The following is a 23456-nucleotide window of genomic DNA, read 5'->3' as shown; positions in this document are numbered from 1 at the left end:
ACATGCGCAGTTCTGGCTTTTATAACTTCTTCCCTCTATATAAAGCACCTCCATCAAGTCTAAGGTGCCAGATCTTCAGGTCTCCCTACCTGTTAGGACGTCTCCTCCTCTGGCTCCTGTTTTATTCGCTGACATACTGCAAAGATTTGCACCTCCCTTCAGATCCTGTTCCAGGGCTTTCCAGCCAAGTGCATCATTACCCTGCAGACCTCTGCTCTCCAGTGTATACCTGACTCACCTCCTTCTTATTCAGTACTCCGCTGACATGCTGCAGACCGTTGTGCCTCCTCTCAGATCCTGCTCCAGTGCTGTCAGGCATATCAGGACCCTAGCGCATTATTTCTCTGCAGACCTCTGCTCTCCAGTCACCTCCTTCTTATTTAAGACTCCGCTGCCATGCTGCAGACCATTGCGCCTCCTCTCCTATCTTGCTTTAGAGCTATCCTGCTCCTCAGGACCCTAGCGCATCTCTACTCTGCAGACCATTGCACTCCTGAGTGTCCTTGACTTTTCTTCTCCTCTTCGTGTACCTCCTGGTCTTCTTGCTTTTACTACTGCCAGTCAGCTCCTCTCCAACCTGTTGTGCACTCCACTGAAGCTCAGTCATATCCTCACTTTTGTATCTGGGTTCTCCATCTTGTCTCGCTTATCACCTCCTAGAGGGCCACGACCTGCGGCTAGAGAGCTGCATAATCCATATTCCCTTGCAGTGTTCCCTGTGAACACCTCTCATTCCATTAGACACCACGCCTCCCTGGAGGCAGTTCTCACTTGAGCAGACCTCAGGCTCCACCTGACCCTGAGTTTGTGACACAGATGTGTAAATGACAGAGGTAAAAGTCAAAGCATAAACCAGACACAAGTTTTCAAACTTACCATTCGGATCAATGTGCATGTTGTCCAAATACTTGCCTTTTAATTCGGCCAGTCTGCCACTCTCAAGAGCCAATAAGAATTTGCTGATCTTGGCGAGTTGTAGGGTACCTTCTGGGAGGTGGTAATACTGTCGGTGCATCCTGATGTCGTGCCCAAGGAAGTCAACTGATCCAGTTCTGTGTCGTTTCGGTTAAGGACCTTTGAGAGAATGGCAAGATGATTTCAAAGCTTTGTGGAAGACAGCATGTGAAAATGTTTAGCCACACACTCTCGGGCAAACAGTCATATGCAATCGTATCCTCTGAAGTGTGACAAGGCAGCTGGCCTAGCAAACATGTAGACATTTTGGATATCCACTCCGCATTCTTCAAGGTTCTCTGCGAGAAGTTCCTTGCATGGCTGGTGTCAGCAAAATGGGGACTTTTCTCCCTAATTTTCCCTCAGATTTCAAAGCAAGTGAAATGTCAGAAGAGCTTCCGCTCAACCTCAGAAATTGATAGGGTCACATCTTCAAGAAGTTATGAAGCATCTCTTGAGGAGAAGATAGTCAGCAACATATTTGAAACTTCCCCTTCCCTTCTTCGATTGAAAAAGATTACCTCTGCCAGGGTAAATTTTGCATGCAGTGCCCAGTGGTTAAGTGTAGGTTCAGTGGATAAACCATTTTGGTAGGATTGCTGCTTCTCATCGAGGTACAAGTGCATCTTTTTCACATCTTTGATGAAAGGTAAGAGCTGAGGAATGTTCCACTTGGACTCCTTAAGAGTTTTCAAGGCAACCGACAAGATCAACTTGTTTCATCTTGCCTCGTATATTTTCCAGAAGTTGCGTGCATTTTCAGCCACAGCAGTGCAGCCGTCCATCATGGTCTCGGCACTCTACAATGCTCGATATCTTTTGCAGGCCATGCCTGACCTTGAGTGCTATTGAGGGTGTCTTAAATGTACCTGCCTCCTCGTCATAGTCAGCTACCAGCTTCACAGCGTCTATTATGTGCAGAAAGTTTAATGGGATGGTAAAGTCTTACATCCTCTCCAAAGGCATAGTTCTTCTGGCCTGTAGTAGTAGCCTGTACATTTCTCTAAGCTTCTGATGGATGTACTCATGCCTGCTAACATCTGAACTGACCCAGTTGAAGAGATGTTGCCCCATCTGCATGATGCATTGGTCATTTTTGACTGCGAGCAAGATTTCATCTGAGTTCATATCACCCAAGAGCTTCCAAAAGCCACCATTGATGTCAGGTGGAACAGGCTGAGCATGGGCGCACAGTGGCTGGACTCTGTTTTTGCAAGATCTGGGCTTACAGCCCCTTCAGTTTAGCTTACATCTCTTCATGTATCGCCACAGATATTTTCTTGCAATCAAGCCTTGGCAGGCAGCACAGTGCATGAAGCCTTCGGTATCCATCTCTTTGTCTGGACGTTTGCACGGGACCAGAACACCATGCCCTTTCCTCAGTGCCTCAGCATTTTATGCAAAGTTACTCCTATTGCGAAGACGTGCCAATTGCATGCACCTTTCTTTTGAGTGCTTGGGGAATTACATGGCTCTGGCCACTTCAGTCTCATTTCAGTGAACATGCTCCATATGCTGGGTTATTTTTGAGAGGGGCTTCCCAGCGTGCAGGCAGTACTGCTTTTTGTTATACACCCTGTAACTGTCACTGTTTTTAGATAGCGTTTGGACAGACACTGTGTCGTCTTTCTGACCATCTGTGTTTTAAAACACCGCTTTCAGAAGGTTGAGAATGGTCGTGGAACTCACCTCTCGATACCTGCACTTTGCCCTACTGGTGGACAATGGGGCATCACCGCTGGTGTCTGAACCGCTCTCCTCCAAAGTGTCAGGGGCATGCTCATCTCCATCGCTCTCCCGGCTATAGTCAGAGCCACCGGTGGGCTCTGTCATGCTCTACCATCCCAACTTTATCTTCAGCAGCAGACAGATGCTATTGTGTCTTAACCCGTTTGGTGTATAAAGCCTTCCCGGGAAAGCTGCAGTCACTTTCTCTTCCTGCTCCTGCTATATATATATATATATATGGATGGTCTACTGACCTCTAGTGGTGGAATGTACACGCACTCTCCCCTCCACATTGGACACATGCACACTATTAGTCACATGTGACTCGTGTGGACATGCCAGATTTTTATGTCAAGCATATCAACAAGGTTCCATGCATTGATTAGCTTTGGGAAGCTTTGGGGGACCTCAAGTACTGTCCCCACTATGACTAAGGTTCCCACAGTGTTTGTGTGTAAACAGGTCAATGTTCACACAAGTATATGAATGCAAGTACAGACACACACACACACACACCTACCTCCTCCTCCCTCTCACTCTGCTCCTTTCTTTCAACTTCTCCCCTCTACAATGTCTTCCTTCCCACAAAAGTAAATATATTTATTGCACTGCACCTTACATGTCCACTGCACCTTTCATGTCAGTCATGTCTGCACATACCACTCATGTGAAGATACTGGATTTTCTGGCCTAATTCTACCCACTTCACACTGGCTGACAATCCAGGGGTGCCTTACTATGCCAGGGAAGCCTACTCAGTACCTTCTAATGTAGTGACTCAGGTAAATGCAGTTAGGAAAGTACAACAGTACATTTATTGTAATAAAACCAACAGTAGAATATTATATACAAACAGTAAATAAATTGCACCTTCCAGGAATCAAATCACAGAATGAATATCACCTTCCTCCTGGAGTTATTCCTTATATCTAGAGTCAATTTTTCATAGTATTTTTCCCTCCCTGGGCAAACCCCTGTGTCTCTCCTTCTTAAACATTGGTGAGTGCTGGACTAGGGGTTTTGAGGGTGAGTGGAGATGAGCTGTTTTTCCACAGTGGCTCCCCTGCAGTTTCCCAGACAGAATGTCTCAGGCAATCCTGTGGAGGACAATGGGTATTAATTGGCCTTTCCCACCTCCAAATATCAGATAGCAGTTAACCCCTCCTGAAATTAACAGAGTCCCCAGCTGTTCCATGCTTCCTGTAGAGAAAAAAAAGGGAAGAATGAATGTAGTTACAGCCCCCTCACCTGTATCCGGGAACCTATTAGCCATAACCCACCGGGCTACACTTTAAGACCAATGAATAACAGCTTCACTGCAATATTAAGAATATACAATAAACAATATACATATTTACAATGAGCTACAATGTCCCCTTATCCAAATGTAATTTGACACTGCAGTTGTACTCTGGTGAGCAGGGGAACAAAACCAGGGCTATAAAAAGTATATGTTATAATCCACATATTGTGAGAAACGAGGGACAGCAAGCTGGTTAAGGTGTTATCAAACTCGTTTCGTCACACCTTCACATGCCACTCATACCTCCCTATGCTTTCAAATCCCACATGTACTTCAAAACTTCTCCTTCTACATGCCGCCCCTCTCTTATTAACAACTAATCAACTAATGGCCACCAATTAACCATTAATTACAACATAAGGTTCATGTACCTCGTCAATTAAGAAGATTCAGGTCTTTCCCGGGAAGGAAGGAGAGATGTCACATCATAGTACTGCACTATAATATTCTGCACTGCAATCTTCTGCTCTGCCCTGAACTGTACTGTCTGCACTCCATTTCTTCCTACGGTTGCATGATGCAGCAATACAGTGATCAATTCTTCAATCAACACAGCTGTTATAGAATTTAGAGCAAAGATTTGGGGGGGCACAGGACCCAGACAACATGCATGAAATAAGTTACTGTACTTTATATAAATATGATATTATATATTTTTTATGTTCCGAGCTGGTCACATGTCTCCAAGATTTATTTTTGACCCTGGTCACTGCTGCATAAGATTTAACATGAAAAAAGTTGAAATAAATTACTAAAAGTTTCTTTGAATGAGTACGTTTGCCTCCGAGGGTTACTTGTGACTGTAGAACTGTTTTATTTTAACTTGAAAGTTGCCTGTGAAGGCCATCTTTAAAATCCTAAAGTAGGAAAATATTTGCACAAAAATACCCATGGTTCTATAAACTATAAAAATGTAACTGAATCTAATAGACTTTAAAATAGTAAAAGTACTAAACAAATATGGGTATACAGCTGAATGTGTGTTTGTATTAGAGATGCTCACTGACCCCGTGTTTTGGTTTTGGTTTTGGATCTGGATTACCGTCGTGTTTTGGTTTTGGTTTTGCCAAACCGCCCTTGCGTGTTTTGGTTTTGGTTTTGTTTGGTTTTGTTTTGCTATTTTTTTAAAAAATACAATTTATTTGGTCTAAAATAACCTAATTTAGTGCTCCACCAGTTTCTTGGATAACTGAGGTAATTCTAAAGCTAATAAATTATGAAAAAAACAGTTTAATCCCTGGTAGACCGTCCTTAATTATAACACTTGCCTGCAAATTATATAGACAAACCTGGTTGTCTTCCCCCTCCATCTTTGACTATTCGCAATGTAGCCATCGTCTTTGAGTGTATATTACACCCTCCATTTGTAGTTAAATAGAAAAAATGCAGCCTGCATAGACTGAACAATATAAAAAATAAATGGACCAAGGTAGTTTTCTGGCTGTCTATGACCCCCCCACCACCACTTGTAGTTAAATAGAAAAAAGCAGCCTGCATAGACTGAACAATATAAAGAATAAATGGACCAAGGTAGTTTGGTGGCTGTCTAGAACCCCCCCCCCCTCCACTTGTAGTTAAATAGAAAAAAGCAGCCTGCATAGACTGAACTATATAAAGAATAAATGGACCAAGGTAGTTTGGTGGCTGTCTATGACCCCCCCCCCCCTCCGCTTGTAGTTAAATAGAAAAAAAGCAGTCTGCAAAGACTGAACAATATAAAAAATAAATGGACCAAGGTAGTTTGGTGGCTGTCTATGACCCCCCTCCCCCCTCCACTTGTAGTTAAATAGAAAAAAAAACAGCCTGCATAGACTGTAAAATTAGAATATTAAAAGAAATGGACAAAGGCAGTTTGGTATCTGTCTCCACTCCACTAGGAGTCAAATAGAAAACTATTTAGCCGTTATAGACTGTAGAATATAAATAGAAATTGAGAAAGGCAATTTGGTATCTGTCTGCATCATCCTCATCAACATCATCATTAGGGCCCGCCTACACAAATCCTCATCCTCTTCTAATTCAAAAGTGGCGTTCTCAATTGGTGTATCACCAGCTACACTCTGGCTTTTCAGGCACACATCAGCAGAACTGCTGAAAGGGCCCTTCTTTATGGGTACACTAACAGAATGCTCACGATTAGACATACCCCTGGTGGATGGACTCTCCACAGGGATTGGTGTCATTTCTGATTCTGAGCATACATTATCCTCTAAAGCCTTACTGTTTTCTTGCAGCTGGCTTTGACGCGTAACAGTAGTTGTGCACCACTTTTAGACTCCAAATTACTTGGTCTTGCTTGGTCACGAGTGACCGTACAAGAAGAAGGCTCAGTAACATTTTTTGATCTGCCACTAATAGAGAAAGACGAAGGCCTCATTCTTTCTTTGCCACTGCGTGTGTAGAATGGCATGTTGGCAATTTTTTTTTTATCGGCACTTAACTTTTCCTTAGTTACACTTCTTTTTCGCTTCAATACGGTAATTTTTTTTGGGGTGTGTGTTTTTTTTCCCTGATTTAAAAAGACTATGTACTTTTACATAGGCTTTACCAGATGACGTACTGGGAACACTACCATCAGGACTGGTGCCAGCAACTGCTTGCTGATTCTGCTCATATGTGGACTGTGGACTTGAATCCATTTTAATGAGTCCAAAGCACTTGTAGTGCAAAAAATTGTATAGATACTGCTGATAAATATGACTTTTGACAGCCAGAAAAATTAGTGTTTCACACTGGGGAATATGGGACACCCCAAAGCACTTGTAGTGCAAAATATTGTAGAAATACTGCTGCTAAATATGACTTTTGGCAGCCAGACAAATTATTGTTTCACACTGGGGAATGTGGGACACCCCAAAGCACTTGTAGTGCAAAATATTGTATAAATACTGCTGCTAAATATGACTTTTGACAGCCAGAAAAATGAGTGTTTCACACTGGGGAATATGGGGCACCCTAAAGCACTTGTAGTGCAAAATATTGAAAAAAAAATGCCTCCTCTATCCTCCTCCTCTCTTCCTGCTCTAACAATTGCTAAAAGAATTGGTAATAATAATAGAATTGAATACCTTAGAATTGAAATAATAATAGAAAGAATAAGGTGTCTCTGCTCTAATACAGCCTGTGACCTAACCCTGCTCTCTCCCTCTGTCAAGTGGCGATGGATTGCTGTGGAGGCGGGTATTTATGCATTTCAAATATCGCGAGAACCGAGCTCCGAGATCCGACTACGTCAGGATGACGTTTTGCCTCGATTTTGACTCAGAACGGGCGGGAGAGTACCGAGCCTCGGCTCGGATAGGCAAAGTTCGGGTGGGTTCGGATCTCGGAGAACCGAGCCCGCCCATCTCTAGTTTGTATGTTTGCAAAAGAAAAGAGAGAACCTTTTTAGTAGTGCACTTAGTCTGTTGTCCCAGAGTGTATATTTTAGTTAACCTTAAGGAAATGCTGTGTATGACAATTATTATAGATGTACTTTCCAACTGAAAATGAAGCAGCTGACAAGCAGTCTAAGACAAATTAAATATTGTATGTTTTTAGATTAATTTTAGTTGGTTTTTTATAACGAATGGAACTAGTGCGTCTATAGTGTGTTTATACATCTGCTTATTTGTCATACTTGGGAATGTCTTGCATTGATGCAAACAAACCATCAAATTAAAACTTAATACTAAGCCAGAAGTAGTCGCAAATTTAATTAGCAGAAATAAATAGAATTGTAAGAGTTCATCTTATAATATATAAAATTATATAATGTGTCATAACAGTTTATATTTCATATCTATGGTTTTGGAAAGATATTACAGAAAAGGGAAAAATGTATTGGTTACATTGTATTTCCGTTTATCATTCATTCCTGTGAGGCCTACTTAAAGTCGGATCCTGAAAAATGTACAGTGGTTAGATAAAGCTTGTTAACCCTTAGAATGTGATTAATGAAGGCATAAAAAGTTACATTTTATGCACTGTTAATTAGATTCTCTTTATTTAGCAATTTTTAGAATTTGACATAAATCAAAGTATGCATAGAAATAATTTAAAGTAATTACAAACTTTTTTCCCAACTGTTTGTCTGAAATGATGTTTAGATATGTTCTACCTTTTTTGTCCACCAGACTTATACTGCAAAATAGAAAGTCTATTAAAAGTCATAGAAGGGGGCTAAGCAAAGTTCCTTATGGATTACAGGAACAAGTTGCTTGCAGTTCAGCAGGAAGATGTTAAGCTATTTCATTTCAGCACACTTATTTCTGTATCAGTATTGTGGTTGCATATGCTATATTTTTGTGAATGTTACAAGATGTCTTTTCATATCAGTACACATTGTATTTTAGATTAGTGGCCAGTGATTAGTACTATTCTGTCCAATAGGTAGAATTAGACGATAAAGCCCCTTGGATCAGTTCATCTGGATCTTAACCTGTGTTACGAGCTTTAGAAACACTGTGTTTACAGCAAAAATGTTGGTGTTCATCCTTTCTATTAATGCTCCAATCGTATGCTTAACTTATTTAAAATGTGTAAGATGCAAAATAAGTGCTTTCTCTGTTCAAACAAATACAATGAAGTGAAAATCAAATGATCACAATATAATAATAAATAAAGAGCCTGAGGACAGTATTAAGGACAGTATTAAGGACTTTACTGTCATTAAGGACAGTAAAGCAAAAAAAGGAGTAAATGCTCTCTGGGACAAACAATACAAGGGGTGCAAATTAGTTTGCTATTTTGCACATAAATTAAAAACTGTCTTTTTTTCACATAGCACATAAATCCTTCATAGTTTTATATTTGCACTGACACTTAAAATGGATTCTCCTCGATGTAAAATAAAACAATTAATTAAATTCTTCTTTTGACTATATGTTATAATCCAACTCCAAGATGTGAATGAATACTTAAATATCCCATTCGAAAACACCACCCCCCATTGTTAATGCACATACAATTTAAAGACTTGTTTCAAGTATGTATCACAAATCCTGATCGCCACAACATCTACACACAGCATAATCCTGACAACAATCATCTTTAGCAGATGAAATTAGAAGACTTGTTTCAAGTGTATGGTATGAATACTAATAATAACAGATCCTGCATACAGCCCGATCCTCCGTCCAGTGGCGGAACTACCATTGGTGCAGCAGGTGTGGTGGAGATAATGGAGCCCGCTGCATGGTGAACTAGCGAGCTGCCCCGGTTCCCTAATCCCTGCATCGGGGCCCACAGCTCGCTAGTTCTGCCTCTGCTTCCGTCTTTACCACCTTACGTGGAGCACCTTTAGCAGATGGCTTCCTCTCATATTTAGTATGGAAATTAAAGGTAAGGAAGAATTTAATTCATTTAACTCACATACTGTATATAAATAGATTTTTTTTACACACATATTTTTTAACATATTCACTTTATTATTATATTGTGATCATTTAAAATTCACGTCATTGTATTTGAACAGAGAAAACACTTATATTGTACCTTTCACTTTTTATATATTTTGTTATTTGCATAGTGGCACTTTGAGGTATTTGAGCTGCATTCTTTGAGTGCTGGTTTGTAGTATAATATTTTTGTTTCATATATTAAACTTGTTTCAGAGTTTATACATTTTGCAACATTTATTTAGTGTTTTTGTCTTATGTTTTTCTTTCTGCACATTTAATAGTAGATCTGAATATCCTAAATAGGGGGTTTGTTTTTATGTGACAATTTTATGCTGCTAAGGTTTTTTTGTGTCAATTTTAAGTCCACAGGTGCTCAAGTTCAAGTAGCAGGGGACATGCTACCTAATTCAACAGAGCGTGCAGTTACTATATCAGGAACTCCTGATGCCATCATTCAGTGTGTTAAACAGATTTGTGTTGTCATGTTAGAGGTGGGTGCAAATTAATTTATCTACACAAAAGATTGTAACATACTATGCTGGAAATGGTATGTTTACATTTAAGTAAGAAAATGTATTATATTGTCTATTTTATATTTTTTCTACACATATGATATATGAGTGACGTATTGTTGAAAATTGTTTGGCTTCTTTAGTTTAAATCCAGTGTAACTATTTGATAACCGGAGGTTTTTTACCAGTTCGGGCCTGATTCATTAAGGAAAGTTAAGCAAATGTAAGCAAGTAAGGCAAAACCGTGTTGCGTTGGAGGGGGAGGTAAATTTAAAATATGATTGCAGATTTATATTTGGAGTAGGGCATATCCTAGATCAACTTTAAATTTCAGTGTACAAATAAGGTATCAAGTATTTGTTTGTTGCATGAAAAAACAGCCAGTATTTTCCTTATGTGCAAAATAATAAACTCATTTGTACCCTTTGCATTGAAACACGGTTTTGTCCAGAAAACTTAAGTAAATTTTTTGCTTAACTTTCCCTAATGAATCAGACCCTTCATGACTAGATAAAAAATAATTTATTGGAATTGTTATTTCAAATGGAAACAACTGTATATTTTAATTTAAAATGTTTTTCATTGTTCTCCCTTGGACAGATATGGCTTTGTAGCATTGTGGAATAAATAACTTGTTATTTTAAAATCATTACCTAGAGCAGTGGTTCCCAAACTTTTGCAGTTCGCGACACCCTTAGAGTCTCCAAATTTTTTCAAGGCACCCCTCCAAAATAATTATTGAGCAGTCCTGTTTTAGAAGTAGTTGGCTCAAAAAATTGTAATAAGTATTTAGGTCAGGACAGAAATACTTATTTAGTTGTATGCAAAAATGCCCCCTCTGCATCCAGACACTCTGCCCTCGGGCACTCTGCCCTCTCTGCATCCAGACACACTGCCCCCTCTGCATCCAGACACACTGCCCTCTCTCACACTGCCCCCTCTGCCCTCTGTCACGCTGTCCCCCCTCCTCTGCCCTCTCTCACAATGTCCCCCTCCTCTGCCCTCTCACACGCTGTCCCCTCCACTGCCCCTCTCATGCTGTGTCCCCCTCCTCTGCCCTGCTGTGCCCCTCCTCTGCTCTCTGTCCCCATCCTCTGCTCTCTGTCCCCATCCTCTGCTCTCTGTCCCCATCCTCTGCCCTCTGTCCGCCTCCTCTGCTCTCTGTCCCCCTCCTCTGCTCTCTATCACCATCCTCTGCCCCGCTGTCACCATCCTCTGCCCCGCTGTCACCATCCTCTGCCCCGCTGTCACCATCCTCTGCCCTCTGTCCCCCTCCTCTGCCCCGCTGTCACCATCCTCTGCCCTCTGTCCCCCTCCTCTGCCCCGCTGTCACCATCCTCTGCCCTCTGTCCCCCTCCTCTGCCCCGCTGTCACCATCCTCTGAACTCTGTCCCCATCCTCTGCCCTCTGTCCGCCTCCTCTGCTCTCTGTCCCCCTCCTCTGCCCCGCTGTCCCCATCCTCTGCTCTGTCCCCATCCTCTGCTCTCTGTCCCCATCCTCTGCCCTCTGTCCGCCTCCTCTGCTCTCTGTCCCCCTCCTCTGCTCTCCGTCCCCATCCTCTGCCCCTCTGTCACCATCCTCTGCCCCTCTGACCCCATCCTCTGCCCCTCTGTCCCCCTCCTCTGCCCTGCTGTCACCATCCTCTGCTCTCTGTCCCCCTCCTCTGCCCCACTGTCACCATCCTCTGCTCTCTGTCCACCTCCTCTGCCCCGCTGTCGCGATCCCTCTCACTCTGCCCCGCGCCAGGCACCAGCCATAAAAAAAAAAAGAACACAGAAACTTACCAATCCGTCGCTTGTTACTGACGACGATATTCAGTGACAGCTGCGGGAGAGAGGAGGCTGCTGAGTCCCGGCGCCCAACGGATTGGTAATTTTCTGTGTTCTTTTTTTTTTTTTTATGGCTGGCCCACGGCACCCCAGTGACAGCACCGCGCCTCCCCAGGGAGCCGCGGCGCACAGTTTGGGAACCGCCGACCTAGAGGATAGCTAGTGAGAGCAGGAATTAAAGTGTTCCAAAATTACTCCCATAGTAATTTTATAGTAATTGTTATAGCCTTAAAAGTATACCCCACAATTAAATTAATTAATTCTCAGGAGGACAGCAGTAGCAAATATGGATAATCAAACATTGAATATTTTTTTACTTAAGTCTGTTATATTTATAGGATCCTTGAATGTACTATTTTTAGTTTATATATCCCTCCTAATGCCTTATCTACAGACAAGTCTATTCTTTTGATGGCACATCCCATGCATAGAGTACTTCTGGAAGGTGCAAATGAAAATGCATTTCAATGAGCACTTTGTAAAGCGTTCAGAAACAAAAGTAATACAAGTTGAATTTAGTATAACAAATGTCCCAAAAGTAGAAGTAAGCAGAACTTTGAAGTTATATTTTCGGCTGGGCCCACAAACCCTTATGCAAACATTGATTTAACTGGGATTATTTTAAAAATATGATGAAGGCATGATGTGGGCAGTTTCCATTTTATGCATATACTGTTATTTAGTGCAAATAGAAATGCCCTGAACCACTGCAAAATTTTGGGGTTAGTAAATTTACTGCACTTTAATGCACTTTTGAACAGGACATCATATATCTTATAAATCAATCTCTATCTGAATGTGTGGAGATCTTCCAGTCTGCATTCATCAACTGAGACCTATGCTAAGTGTCGGACTGGGGCATGAAGGGCCCACAGCAGGAATACAATGGTAGAAGCCCACCAGACGGGGTGTGGCCAGGCACTAGAGAGGCGTAACCAAACCACTAGAGGGGGTGTGTTAAGCCCAAGATGGACAGCAGCTAGCATCATAGTGTAGTATATAAAGAATGCAGTGTGTGTATATAAAGAGTACACAGTCATGACCTGCCCCTTAGATATAGATATATATATATATATATATATATATATATATATATATATATATATATTGTGGCAAGAGCCCGCTACTGCTGAAGCACACGCAAACAACTTCTTCTTTTTATGCAGCTTTACTGTCAGGATGGTTAAAATGTTTTTGACACTGTATGAATTTCACAGCAATTCTTCGAGACCCTAAACGCTAGCTAGACATAGACCAGCTCTCTCAAGACCAGCCAGATTCCCCAGCGTTGGTCTCACCGAACAAATGATACAAACAAGCTTTTATACCTGATACTCCTCCCCCAGCCTTAGCTTGATGGACAGGTGACACACCCAACTTCTCTTTAAAAGGAAACGCCCATCACTGGCTCTGTTTGCACTAACAGACACACCCTGTCTGTTTGCTGAGAGGAAGGAGCTTTCAAATCATGTAAGTTAACCAAACTTTAAACTATACATAAGTCTTTACCTGGTTTAACCTCAATCTAGGTGCATAACTGCGCCAATGTTCTATTCTGCTTGTATGTTTTCTCTGTATCTTGTCAGATAAATGCCTCCCTTTGTTACGCGGACTTCGCGAGGAGCGCATATTTTCGTGACAATGCATCTGTATTCTTGTGCAGAATCCCAGGTCTATGTTCTACTGTGAACTTGAAAGGTTGCAGTGCCAAGAACCAGCGGGTTACCTTGGCATTTACCTCCCGGTTGTTCTGCATCCATCTCAATGGTGCTGTCACTCACCGGACCGTGAGTTCCTCTGCGCTGGTGCGTGGTTCTCTATCCTTCTTGCCGGCGACTGTCCTGAGCCGCGGCCGTCCGCCATCTTGATGGACTGCGCATGCGCAGCATCCATGAACTCTTATGACCTTGCTTTTAACCTAATTGGTGGATCAATCACCTCTCCCTATTTAAGGCACCTGTGGCCATGGTATCGTTGCCTGATCTTGAGTCTCATTCCCTGTAAGTCTCTGAAGGTGTCTCCTGTGTCCTGCTCGTATCTTCAGTTTCCTACTGGATTACCTGCTCTGCTCATCGGCGGTTCCCATACCCGCTACTGACTCCTGTGTCCTGCTCGTGTCTTCAGCTGTCTGCTGGATTACCTGCTCTGCTCATCGGCGGTTCCCATACCGGCTACTGACTCCTGTGTCCTGCTCGTGTCTTCAGCTGTCTGCTGGATTACCTGCTCTGCTTTCCTGCGGTTCCCATACCCGCTACAATCTCTCAGCTCTCCTGCTGTGCCTGCATATCCTCGTTGGACAAGCTTCTCTACTCAGCAGCGGTATGCATACTTGTTATTGACTATCAGCTGTTATCCTGCATATCCGCTTTGGACAAGCTTCTCTACTCAGCAGCGGTATCCATACCCGCTATAGACTATTAGCCGTTACGTTGCATATCTGTTTGAACAAGCTTCTCTACTCAACAGCGATATGCATACTTGTTATTGACTTTCAGTTGTTATCCTGCATATCCGCTCTGGACAAGCCTCTCTACTCAGCAGCGGTATACATACCCGCTATAGACTATTAGCTGTGACGCTGCATATCTGTTTGGGACTAGCTCCTCTACTCTCCAATTGTATTTATACAGTTATAGACTCTTATCACTCCTCCACTTATCCGCACCTGGACAAGTCCTCACCTCATCACAGCAGTGGTACAACTTGCTGTACGCAGACCACTGACTCTCCCGCTATCTACCTGCACCTGGACAAGTCTTCTCATCACAGCAGTGGTACAACTTGCTATACGCAGACCACTGACTCTCCCGCTACCTACCTGCACCTGGACAAGTCTTCCCTTCACAGCAGTGGTACAACTTGCTATCCGCAGACCACTGACTCTCCCGTTACCTTCCTTCACCTGTTGACGTCCACTCTACTCTCCTACCAGTACAGCTGCAAGTCGCTGACTCTCCTACCAGTATAGCTGCAAGTTACTGACTCTCATCTATTCCATTGGCATTCTCTCTCCATTTGCTGTTATATACGTTCCTACCATTCACCCTACTGCCCAGAGGACCGCTGTGTAAACCCCGCCCCTCTGGTAAGCATTATCAACTGGTGAATCCTGGGTAGAACTCCTAGTGCCCGTGACAGGTGCATGATCTGTTATTAAGGTGAACTCTCTGCCTAGGAGATTATAGCGCAGAGTTTTTGTAGCCCATTTTATGGCGAGACATTCTTTCTCCACAGTGGCATATTTTTGTTCCCTTGGAAGCAACTTACGACTTAGGTACAGGACAGGATTTTCTACTCCATTCTTCTCCTGTGACAAGACTGCACCTAAGCCAACACCAGAGGCATCAGTTTGGAGGAAGAATCCGGTGCTTGTAGAACTGGAGAGGAACAAAGAGCTAACCGAAGATCAGACCAGGCGGTTTCTGCAGAGTCAGACCAGGTTAATCTATCTGGACAACTTTTTTTTAACATCTCCGTAAGTGGAGCAGCTCTAGTGGCGAAGTGGCTTACAAACCGCCTGTAGTAACCGACTAAGCCTAAACAGGTTCTTAACTGCGACTTTTTTTCTGGTCTTGCCCAATTTTTGACTGCCTCCACTTTGTCTAGCTGGGGTTTTACATTCCCTCGACCAACAATGTACCCCAAATATTTGGCTTCTTTCATGGCTATGGCACATTTCTCTGGGTTAGCTGTTAACCATGCTGACCTTAATGAAGCTAGGACCGCCTCAACTTTGGCTAAATGTGATCCCCAGTCTGGGATATAAATCACTATATCGTCCAAGTAAGCGGCTGCATATGCTGTGTGAGGTCGTAGCAATTTATTCATGGCCCTTTGGAAGGTGGCAGGTGCCCCGTGCAACCCAAAGGGTAGGACTTTATATTGATAGAGACCATCAGGGGTGGAAAATGCAGTCTTTGGCTTGGCTGTGGAAGTTAGGGGAACTTGACAATAGCCCTTTGTTAGATCAAGGGTTGTCAAATAGTTGCTACCAGCAAGATTTTCCACTAGTTCATCCACACGTGGCATCGAATAGGCATCAAACTGCGACATACTGTTTAGGCGCCTAAAGTCATTGCAGAACCTACTTGTCCCATTGGGTTTCGGAACAAGCACAATGGGACTATTCCACTCACTAGTGGACTCTTCAATTACGTCTAACTGGAGCATCTTCTCAATCTCCTTTCTCACGTCCACCCGTCTGGCTTCTGGAATACGATACGGCTTCTGCTTTACAATGACTCCTGGTGGAGTGACAATGTCGTGTTCGATTAAGGTAGTGCGCCCAGGGAGGGAAAAGAAGACATCCCTGTTCCGGCGAATCATTTCTTCAGTCTGTTGTCTCTGCTTAACAGACAATGCTTGCTCTATGGGCACTTCAATGGCAGTACTCACTACCTGAGGAGAGTTTTCCTCATCATGCCAAGGTTTAAGTAGGTTAACATGATATATTTGCTCCTCCCTTCTCCTACCTAACGGCGGACTCTGTAATTGAGAGGATCGACAGCCTCTAGAATTTCATATGGCCCCTGCCAATGGGCGAAAAGTTTGCTTTCCAGGGTAGGAACCAGGACTAGGACCTTGTCCCCAGGCTTAAAAGATCGAACAACAGCACTTTTATCATAACTTTTTCACTGTCGTTCCTGAGCCTCTTTTACATGTTGCTGCACAATGGGCCCTATCTTTCCTAGCCTCTCATACATTTGGGACACAAATTGTACCAGATTTGGCTCCCTGGGCCCTTGCTGCTCCCACCCTTCTTTTAACATATCCAAGATACCCCTGGGCTGTCTCCCAAACAATAACTCAAAGGGACTAAACCCTGTTGAAGCTTGAGGTACCTCATGGATGGCAAACCTCAAATAGGGAATAAGAGTGTCCCAATCTTTTTTCTCTTGAGCCACTGCTTTCCTGAGCATGTGCTTTAATGTGCGGTTAAAGCGTTCCACCAAGCCATCTGTTTGTTGATGGTACACGGAGGTATGAAGTGTCGTAACCCCTAGCAACTGGCACATGTCCTTAATCAGTTTAGACATTAATGGAGTACCCTGATCTGTGAGAATTTCTTTGGGTATTCCCAAGCGTGTAAACATCAATACAAGTTCTCTAGCTATGGTGCTGGACTTTATGTTTCTTAGGGGAATTGCCTCTGGATACCTGGTTGCATAGTCAAGCACCACTAGTATATATTGGTGCCCACGTGCGGATTTTTCCAGTGGCCTCACATGGTCCATGGCTATCCGTTGAAAAGGAACTTGTACTATTGGTATTGGAATGAGAGGTGCCCTGTACATGGGTTTGGGACAGGTTCTCTGACAAATGGGACAGGACCGGCAATACTTTTTCACTGCCATGTGTACCCCGGGCCAGTAAAACCTAAGCAGAACTCGTTCCCGTGTTTTATCCTCCCCTAGGTGTCCCCCACAGACATGTGTGTGTGCTGCTTTTAACACTAGGGGTACATGTACCTGAGGAACCATTAATTGTTCTACTTTTTCCCCCTGTACAATAGCAATGCTATACAGGAAATTATTTTTGACAATAAAATATGGTATACGTTCTGTAGGCTGGGCGGCTTTCGCTACCCCATTTATCTCAGTCACACTTTTAAGGGCATGTTCCAAAGTGGCATCATTAAGTTGGCCCCGAGCAAAGTCCTGCAGAGGAAACAAAATTGGTATTGTGGACCAGTCCGTATCCTCACTGACAGGCGGGGTGGGCTCATCTGCGACATCACCGACCAATGCTAGTTTGGACTGTCCAAGTTTCCCCGCACGTGGATGCTTTAGTGGAACTGTTGCTGTGACTCCCAGGATGGCATTCCTGTTTGTTCTTTTATTTTTGCGTGTGGGACATTAGGTCTGTCTATTTTAAAGAGTGAAGTCTTTACTGTGTTAGTTAGCGCTGGACAGGCTAGGATTTGTATTAGATTTTGTTTAATTTTATGCTGATAAATAAAACTAGCTGCAGCTACTTGTTCCAAAGCACTGGACTGGTGTTCTGTTACTTGGCTGCTGCATGGGAAGTGCTGGCGTTTACCCCAAAAGATGGTAAACATAACTTGATCTTGTGACAATATATATATATATATATATATATAAAACATATAATGGCACAATGCATAATGCAAACTTATAACAAAGTACACATACAGTATTTGGTAAATACTTGTCCAGAATGGTAAGAGTTAAGTTACTGCTTCACCATTCAGTCTGAGAGGATATGCGCATGTGTGAGATCCCTATCTGGTTGACGCATGTGCAGTGAGACTAAAAGCCCAGATAAATAGACAAAATATATAAAAAACAAATGTTAACTATTGCTCAATTGAAAGACTGCTATATTCACAGAAAAAAACATTTCTTCATTAATTTTCTTCTGTTATCTCTTGACAAGAAACAAGGAATGTGGTGGTGCTGTTAATTAGGCTTCACTGAGCAAAGCATAGCGAAGCTTATCTCCAGTGACGCCCTGTTACTCTTATTGCCAGCGGTGACCCCTTGATGTATGGAGTGTAGATCTATTACCAGCAGAAACACCCATTTACATCAATAATAGGGCTTTTTTCTTGTTATACTGATACGTTTTCATATCTTCCTTTATCTACCTCTGTGTGTGCAGAACCCAGTGCCGTAACTAGACATTTCAGTGCCCTGGGCGAGACAGGGCACCAGCGCCCCCCATCGAAGTGGGAGTGACATTTGCCAAGTGGGTGTGGCCAACCTAATGTGGGGGTGTGGCTAGCACTTTACTGAAAGAATTCTGCTACACATATTTGCAAATGCATGATATATATATATCTATATACATATAGCTATCTCTCTCTCTCTCTCTCTCTCTCTCTCTCTCTCTCTCTCTATATATATATATATATATATATATATATATATAGATAGATAGATATATATATATATATATATATATATATATATATATATATATATATATATATATATATATAGATATATAGATATACACACACACACAGTGGTGGGATGCAAATAAATTAACAACCGGTTAATTTAACAGCTGCTAAGACAACATAAGACAATATTTTGAGGCAAAAACAGAGAACAATTAAGCCTGCACTCAGTCATACTTGCCAACTCTCCTGGAATGTCCGGGAGAATCCCGCATTTTTCGAGAGTCTCCCGGACTCCCAGGTGAGTGTGGCAATCCTAGTGAAGTGGGCAGATGAGCTCCGAAACGCCGCGATTCCCAGGGAATCACAGCGTTTGGCCCTGCCCCCCACTGTCAAATGACGCGTTTTGCGTCATGATGTCACGGGGCGGGTCCAAAATGACGCATATTTTGGAGCCCCGCCCCCCTCATGCCCACCTCCCATGACAGGCTCCCGGAAACCAACTATTCAAAGTTGGTAAGTATGCACTTAGTATATCCCATATTATAAAATAAAATACAAACAACTCTCAGAAATCCCTATTTTTAAACTACTTACTACCTAGTTCTTGCTCTAACGCTCCTCTCCTATGTCAATTCTTCTCTGGCCCCTGTCAACGATATTGAAAAAGTACCAATTATTTACTGATGATCTTAAGGCATAATCTCGCTTTTTAATGAGCCAATTGAAATGTGCATTGCTCAAAACAGCACGTGTTTTGGGTCTTTCAAAACCACCAATCATTGTATGCTATAAATACAAACCACAGGTTTACCTCTCTGTCTGCCTGAGTTACCCACACACAATACAAACACGCTGGACCCACACACACACACACACACACAATACAAATACAATGCCTGCACCCACACACACACACAATACAAATACAAGGTCTGCGCCCACACACTACAAATACAATGCCTGCACCCACACATACAAATACAATGCTTGCCCACACACACAATATAAATATAATGCTTGCCCACACACACTACAAGTACAATGCTCGCCTACACACACATAATATAAATATAATGCCTGCCCAGACACACAATATGTACATAATATAACAAATTTACTTACCGTTCCATCGCCTTTATCTCTTCTGTTCTCTTCTGTTCTCTTCTGTTCTTCTTTCTTCTATGTTGCGCTGCCGTTGCTCCTATCTGCTCCAGCAGTGCTCCTCGCCGAATCCTCACTGAAAATGACGTCGGGCATGATGATGTCACGCCCGACATTCAGTGGGAGCGAGGAGACTGCCGGGATCTGCCGCGTGATCAGGTGACTGGTTTTTTTTGTGTTTTTTTTTCTTTCTTTATTAGCATGGCCACAATTTTTTTTGTTACTATGTGCCACAGAGGGGAAGGTATCGGGCGGCTGCTGCGACCCCTTGGGCTTGCGCCCTGGGCGACGGCACTGCCCGGACCACCCTAGTTACGGCTCTGGCAGAACCTGCAGTCATTAATGGTTTATATTATTTCAAATTTGCTGTTGCAATTGTTTATCAACATACAGATTAAAACCAAATAGGGCCTAAGGAACAGTATCAATTTTGTGAACCCCACCATACTGCCCCCACACAATTATTACACCAAATTCCACATTGCCAGCAATCATGCACAGAACAAATGTACCTCCCCTGCACAGAGATCATTGCACAGTGCCCCACACTGTAGAGGTGTTCCCACTGCACAGTCTAAACTGACTGCAAAGACCACCTTAGTGTACAGTTCACACTATTTACACATCGCCAGACCCCATCGGCCCCCATTGCTTACCACTTTGCATAGACCCCCTCATTGCACATTCCCTACCCCTAGTGCATAAATCCGCTAAAAACACAATTGTACCTTATTGCACATGCATTCCCTCAATGCACTCCCTTACCCCTATTGTACTTACCTGATTTTAAAGGGCACCCACAGACAGAGACCCAGTTGTGTGGTATATTGTTGTATAGCCTTTGGTAACCTCCATGTGAATTTGCACCTTCTGGAATTCCTAGTCATAGTGGAAGAAATTCTAGGTGGGCAGTTCAGCTCACTGAAACATTGGAACCTTGCCTGAAGGTACTGCATTGTGGCAGTGGAAGAACGCATAAGTCACAGCTTGTCAAAATGGGCAGCTTGTGCACTAAGCAGTACATATTTTATTTTGCTGGTAATCTAGCACTACTATAGAATATTGAAGAAAATGTCTAGCCAACATTAAAAGTAAAATAAAACCTATTGTTTTGTGGGACTGTCACAATATCTTGTGGCTAGAATGGAGAGTGGGCTATTGAATTTGACGCATTGCCACAACTAGCTGGTAGTGTGTCTTGGTCCTGGGTGTAGTGGGGCATGGGTAATTTTGTCACCACTTTTTATTCAGTACTGTTAAAAAGTCCGGGAAGCTTGCAATTGGTTAGCATTGACGGAACTACAGGAGTTGTGGTTGTTATGGGGCCCAGAGGTGAGGAGGGCTATTCCAGGTCCCCCCGTCCCCCCCCCCCCCGCGGCCTTTCGCTTACCAGAGGCCACCACTCAATCTTAAATAAGAAGGGAGGAGACCTCTTTTGATCATGTGCTGGTCCGGTACATGCACAGTGGGCACAAATAGAGTGGGGCGCTTGGGAGGCTAGAATGTTATTGCAAGGCCTCTACCCTAATTTTGTGATGTTCCATTTCTGGTGTTTGGTAAAGACTTAGTAGCAGAAAAGAATTGCTGTGCTGCTTTCTAAGCATGACTGGCCTAGACATGTGCTAGTTTGATTATATGGCAAACTGGACACATATGCATAACTTGCAAGCAATGTGGTCAGTACAAGCAAGCTACTAATTTTCAGTTCCAGGCAGGAAATTAATTTATTTCACATGTGCATACCTCTCAAAATTTACCCACACAAAATCTAGACAAAATAAGCCCAGCCCCTAATCTGTGCAAGCCCCTTTTACCAGTGAAGAACCTTCCATAAGCCCTGCCCCTTTCAGAGTCCATGAATTGGGACTGTCCTGCTGCAGATAGGACAATTGTGAGGTATGCTAATGAAAGTTATGCATACATTTATATAGATAAAGAAAGCCAACTTTTATCACTTGGGAGAAACATCTTATAACCTAATTAAGAAGAAATGTTAGCCTGCAAATACCCCTTAGTCTGCTGTTCAAAGGCTTGATGAACTCATAAAAGTGAACGTCAGTATTATGCATGAGTCAAGGAAATGCTTTTTATTGGTGTGCCCCTTTATACCGTAAAACTAAACCTGTATTTAAATTCTAACCAAAAGCTGAAATTCTAAATAATAAATAACATGTGCTTCTTTTTTTTTACAGTCACCGCCAAAAGGTGCCACTATTCCTTATCGTCCAAAGCCTGCCTCTGGACCTATTATTTTTGCTGGAGGCCAGGTAAGAGCGGAAACCATTTTGGCCTCAGCTGGAAATCACACCGTCCTGGCCCAACCTCAACCAGCACATGTTAGTTTACTCTTTTACCTGGTATTGTATAAGAGTATATGTTGTTGCTGAGAGATTTCTTGCACAAAGTAGATCAGTTCACCCCAACTGCTTTGTCATTTTAGAATCACTGCAATACCAGCTATCACATTTTATTTAGCTCCCTTCTTCACCATACATTAAATGGTTGTCAACATATTGTGCATGCAGTCTTTTATTAAGTTGCAAATTAATTTAAGCCTCTTCATGTCTCTCATTCATCCTTCATTTACTACAAGTTTGTTTGTAGGGATACTGAACTCATAAGTTCACACTAATACCATTCATTAGAATTATATAATTGAGAGGAAATACCGTACACAGTTGTTTGGGGTGCAGTATTTCAGCAAACATTCTTGAAGAAGTATTGGGCTCAAAATACAACACAAATTAAAGGAACAACACACTTACTAAAAGTTTATTTTTTCTTTATTTATAAAAGTTCAGTAAAACATATGAACAAAAGATATTTTGAAACATTTTCTATATTTGCATATATAACATGAGCACAAAGCTGGCTACTTGGAGAGTGAATGATTGAGGCAGTTTACCCACACATTTCTCTATACGTGTTCAAAATTACCAGCTAACTCTAATTTTTTTAAGATAGATAGATAGATTATTGTTTAAATAGCAAGCTGTCAGGAAACCAGAGTGTTAGACCTGGAACTCACTAGGTAACTCTGACACCATAGGGTCCTCTAGATCACACAGGCAATGAGAGAAAGATGATCCAAAGGTATCATTATTACAGAAGGTAAAACCGAACTGTAAACAATAGCAAACAAGAAAAATGAACAATTAAAATAACTACCATGGTATTACTGGGTTTCTAAAGAACCTCCACAGCATCTCAGAGTCAATTATCCTTTAACTGCTATAGAGTTCAATGATTATACCTTAGATGGATCAAGCTACAGCAGTTCTTTGGCCAAGTTGTAGTTCCTATATTTGGTTTCTGCTCTGTGGCGGTGAGAATACTTCCCAGCCAAGTTGAAGATATGCTTCTTGTAACTTGCTTTAACTTGCCCAGCCACTCTGCCTTGCACTTTTTATCAACATGGTATGAGTCTGGTCCACAGTCACCCTACCCCTGTAGACACACCAGGTGTGCTGGTAGGATACAGAACTACTATACCAAGCTGAGTATATTACAGAACAACTAGATCTTCCCTTGCAGGTCTGTTTTTAACTAGTCCAAAATTCCAGAAAACAATATAGCGGACATTTTGTAGTCCAAATAAGTCACGTGCAGTCCACCTGACTACATTTAAGAAGTTTTCAGTTCATAATCTTCTGGCTCATAACCACACTGTAACTCCATCTATTAAAATGCTGTTGGTGTCATAACTATAACCACCTTACTCTT

The 23456-nt window shown here is 42.4% G+C and overlaps 1 protein-coding gene across 24 annotated transcripts in view; it reads left to right on the top strand.

Annotated features, from left to right (window-relative positions):
• LOC142158631 (poly(rC)-binding protein 3-like) overlaps window positions 1-23456 on the top strand; it is a 1531228-nt gene that overhangs the window by 1424207 nt on the left and 83565 nt on the right. For all 24 annotated transcript variants that reach the window (XR_012692823.1, XR_012692822.1, XM_075212788.1 and 21 more), the window contains 2 exons: window positions 9729-9857; window positions 21926-22069. Coding sequence is in view for 22 of the 24 variants with exons in the window: in XM_075212788.1 (XP_075068889.1) it covers window positions 9729-9857; window positions 21926-22069 (273 nt within the window). In the remaining 2 variants the exon portion in view is untranslated. The remainder of the gene's footprint in view (window positions 1-9728; window positions 9858-21925; window positions 22070-23456) is intronic.

The sequence above is a fragment of the Mixophyes fleayi genome, chromosome 5, assembly GCF_038048845.1.
Source record: "Mixophyes fleayi isolate aMixFle1 chromosome 5, aMixFle1.hap1, whole genome shotgun sequence".
Taxonomy (NCBI): domain Eukaryota; kingdom Metazoa; phylum Chordata; class Amphibia; order Anura; family Limnodynastidae; genus Mixophyes; species Mixophyes fleayi.
This window is presented reverse-complemented; position numbering and strand designations above follow the sequence as displayed.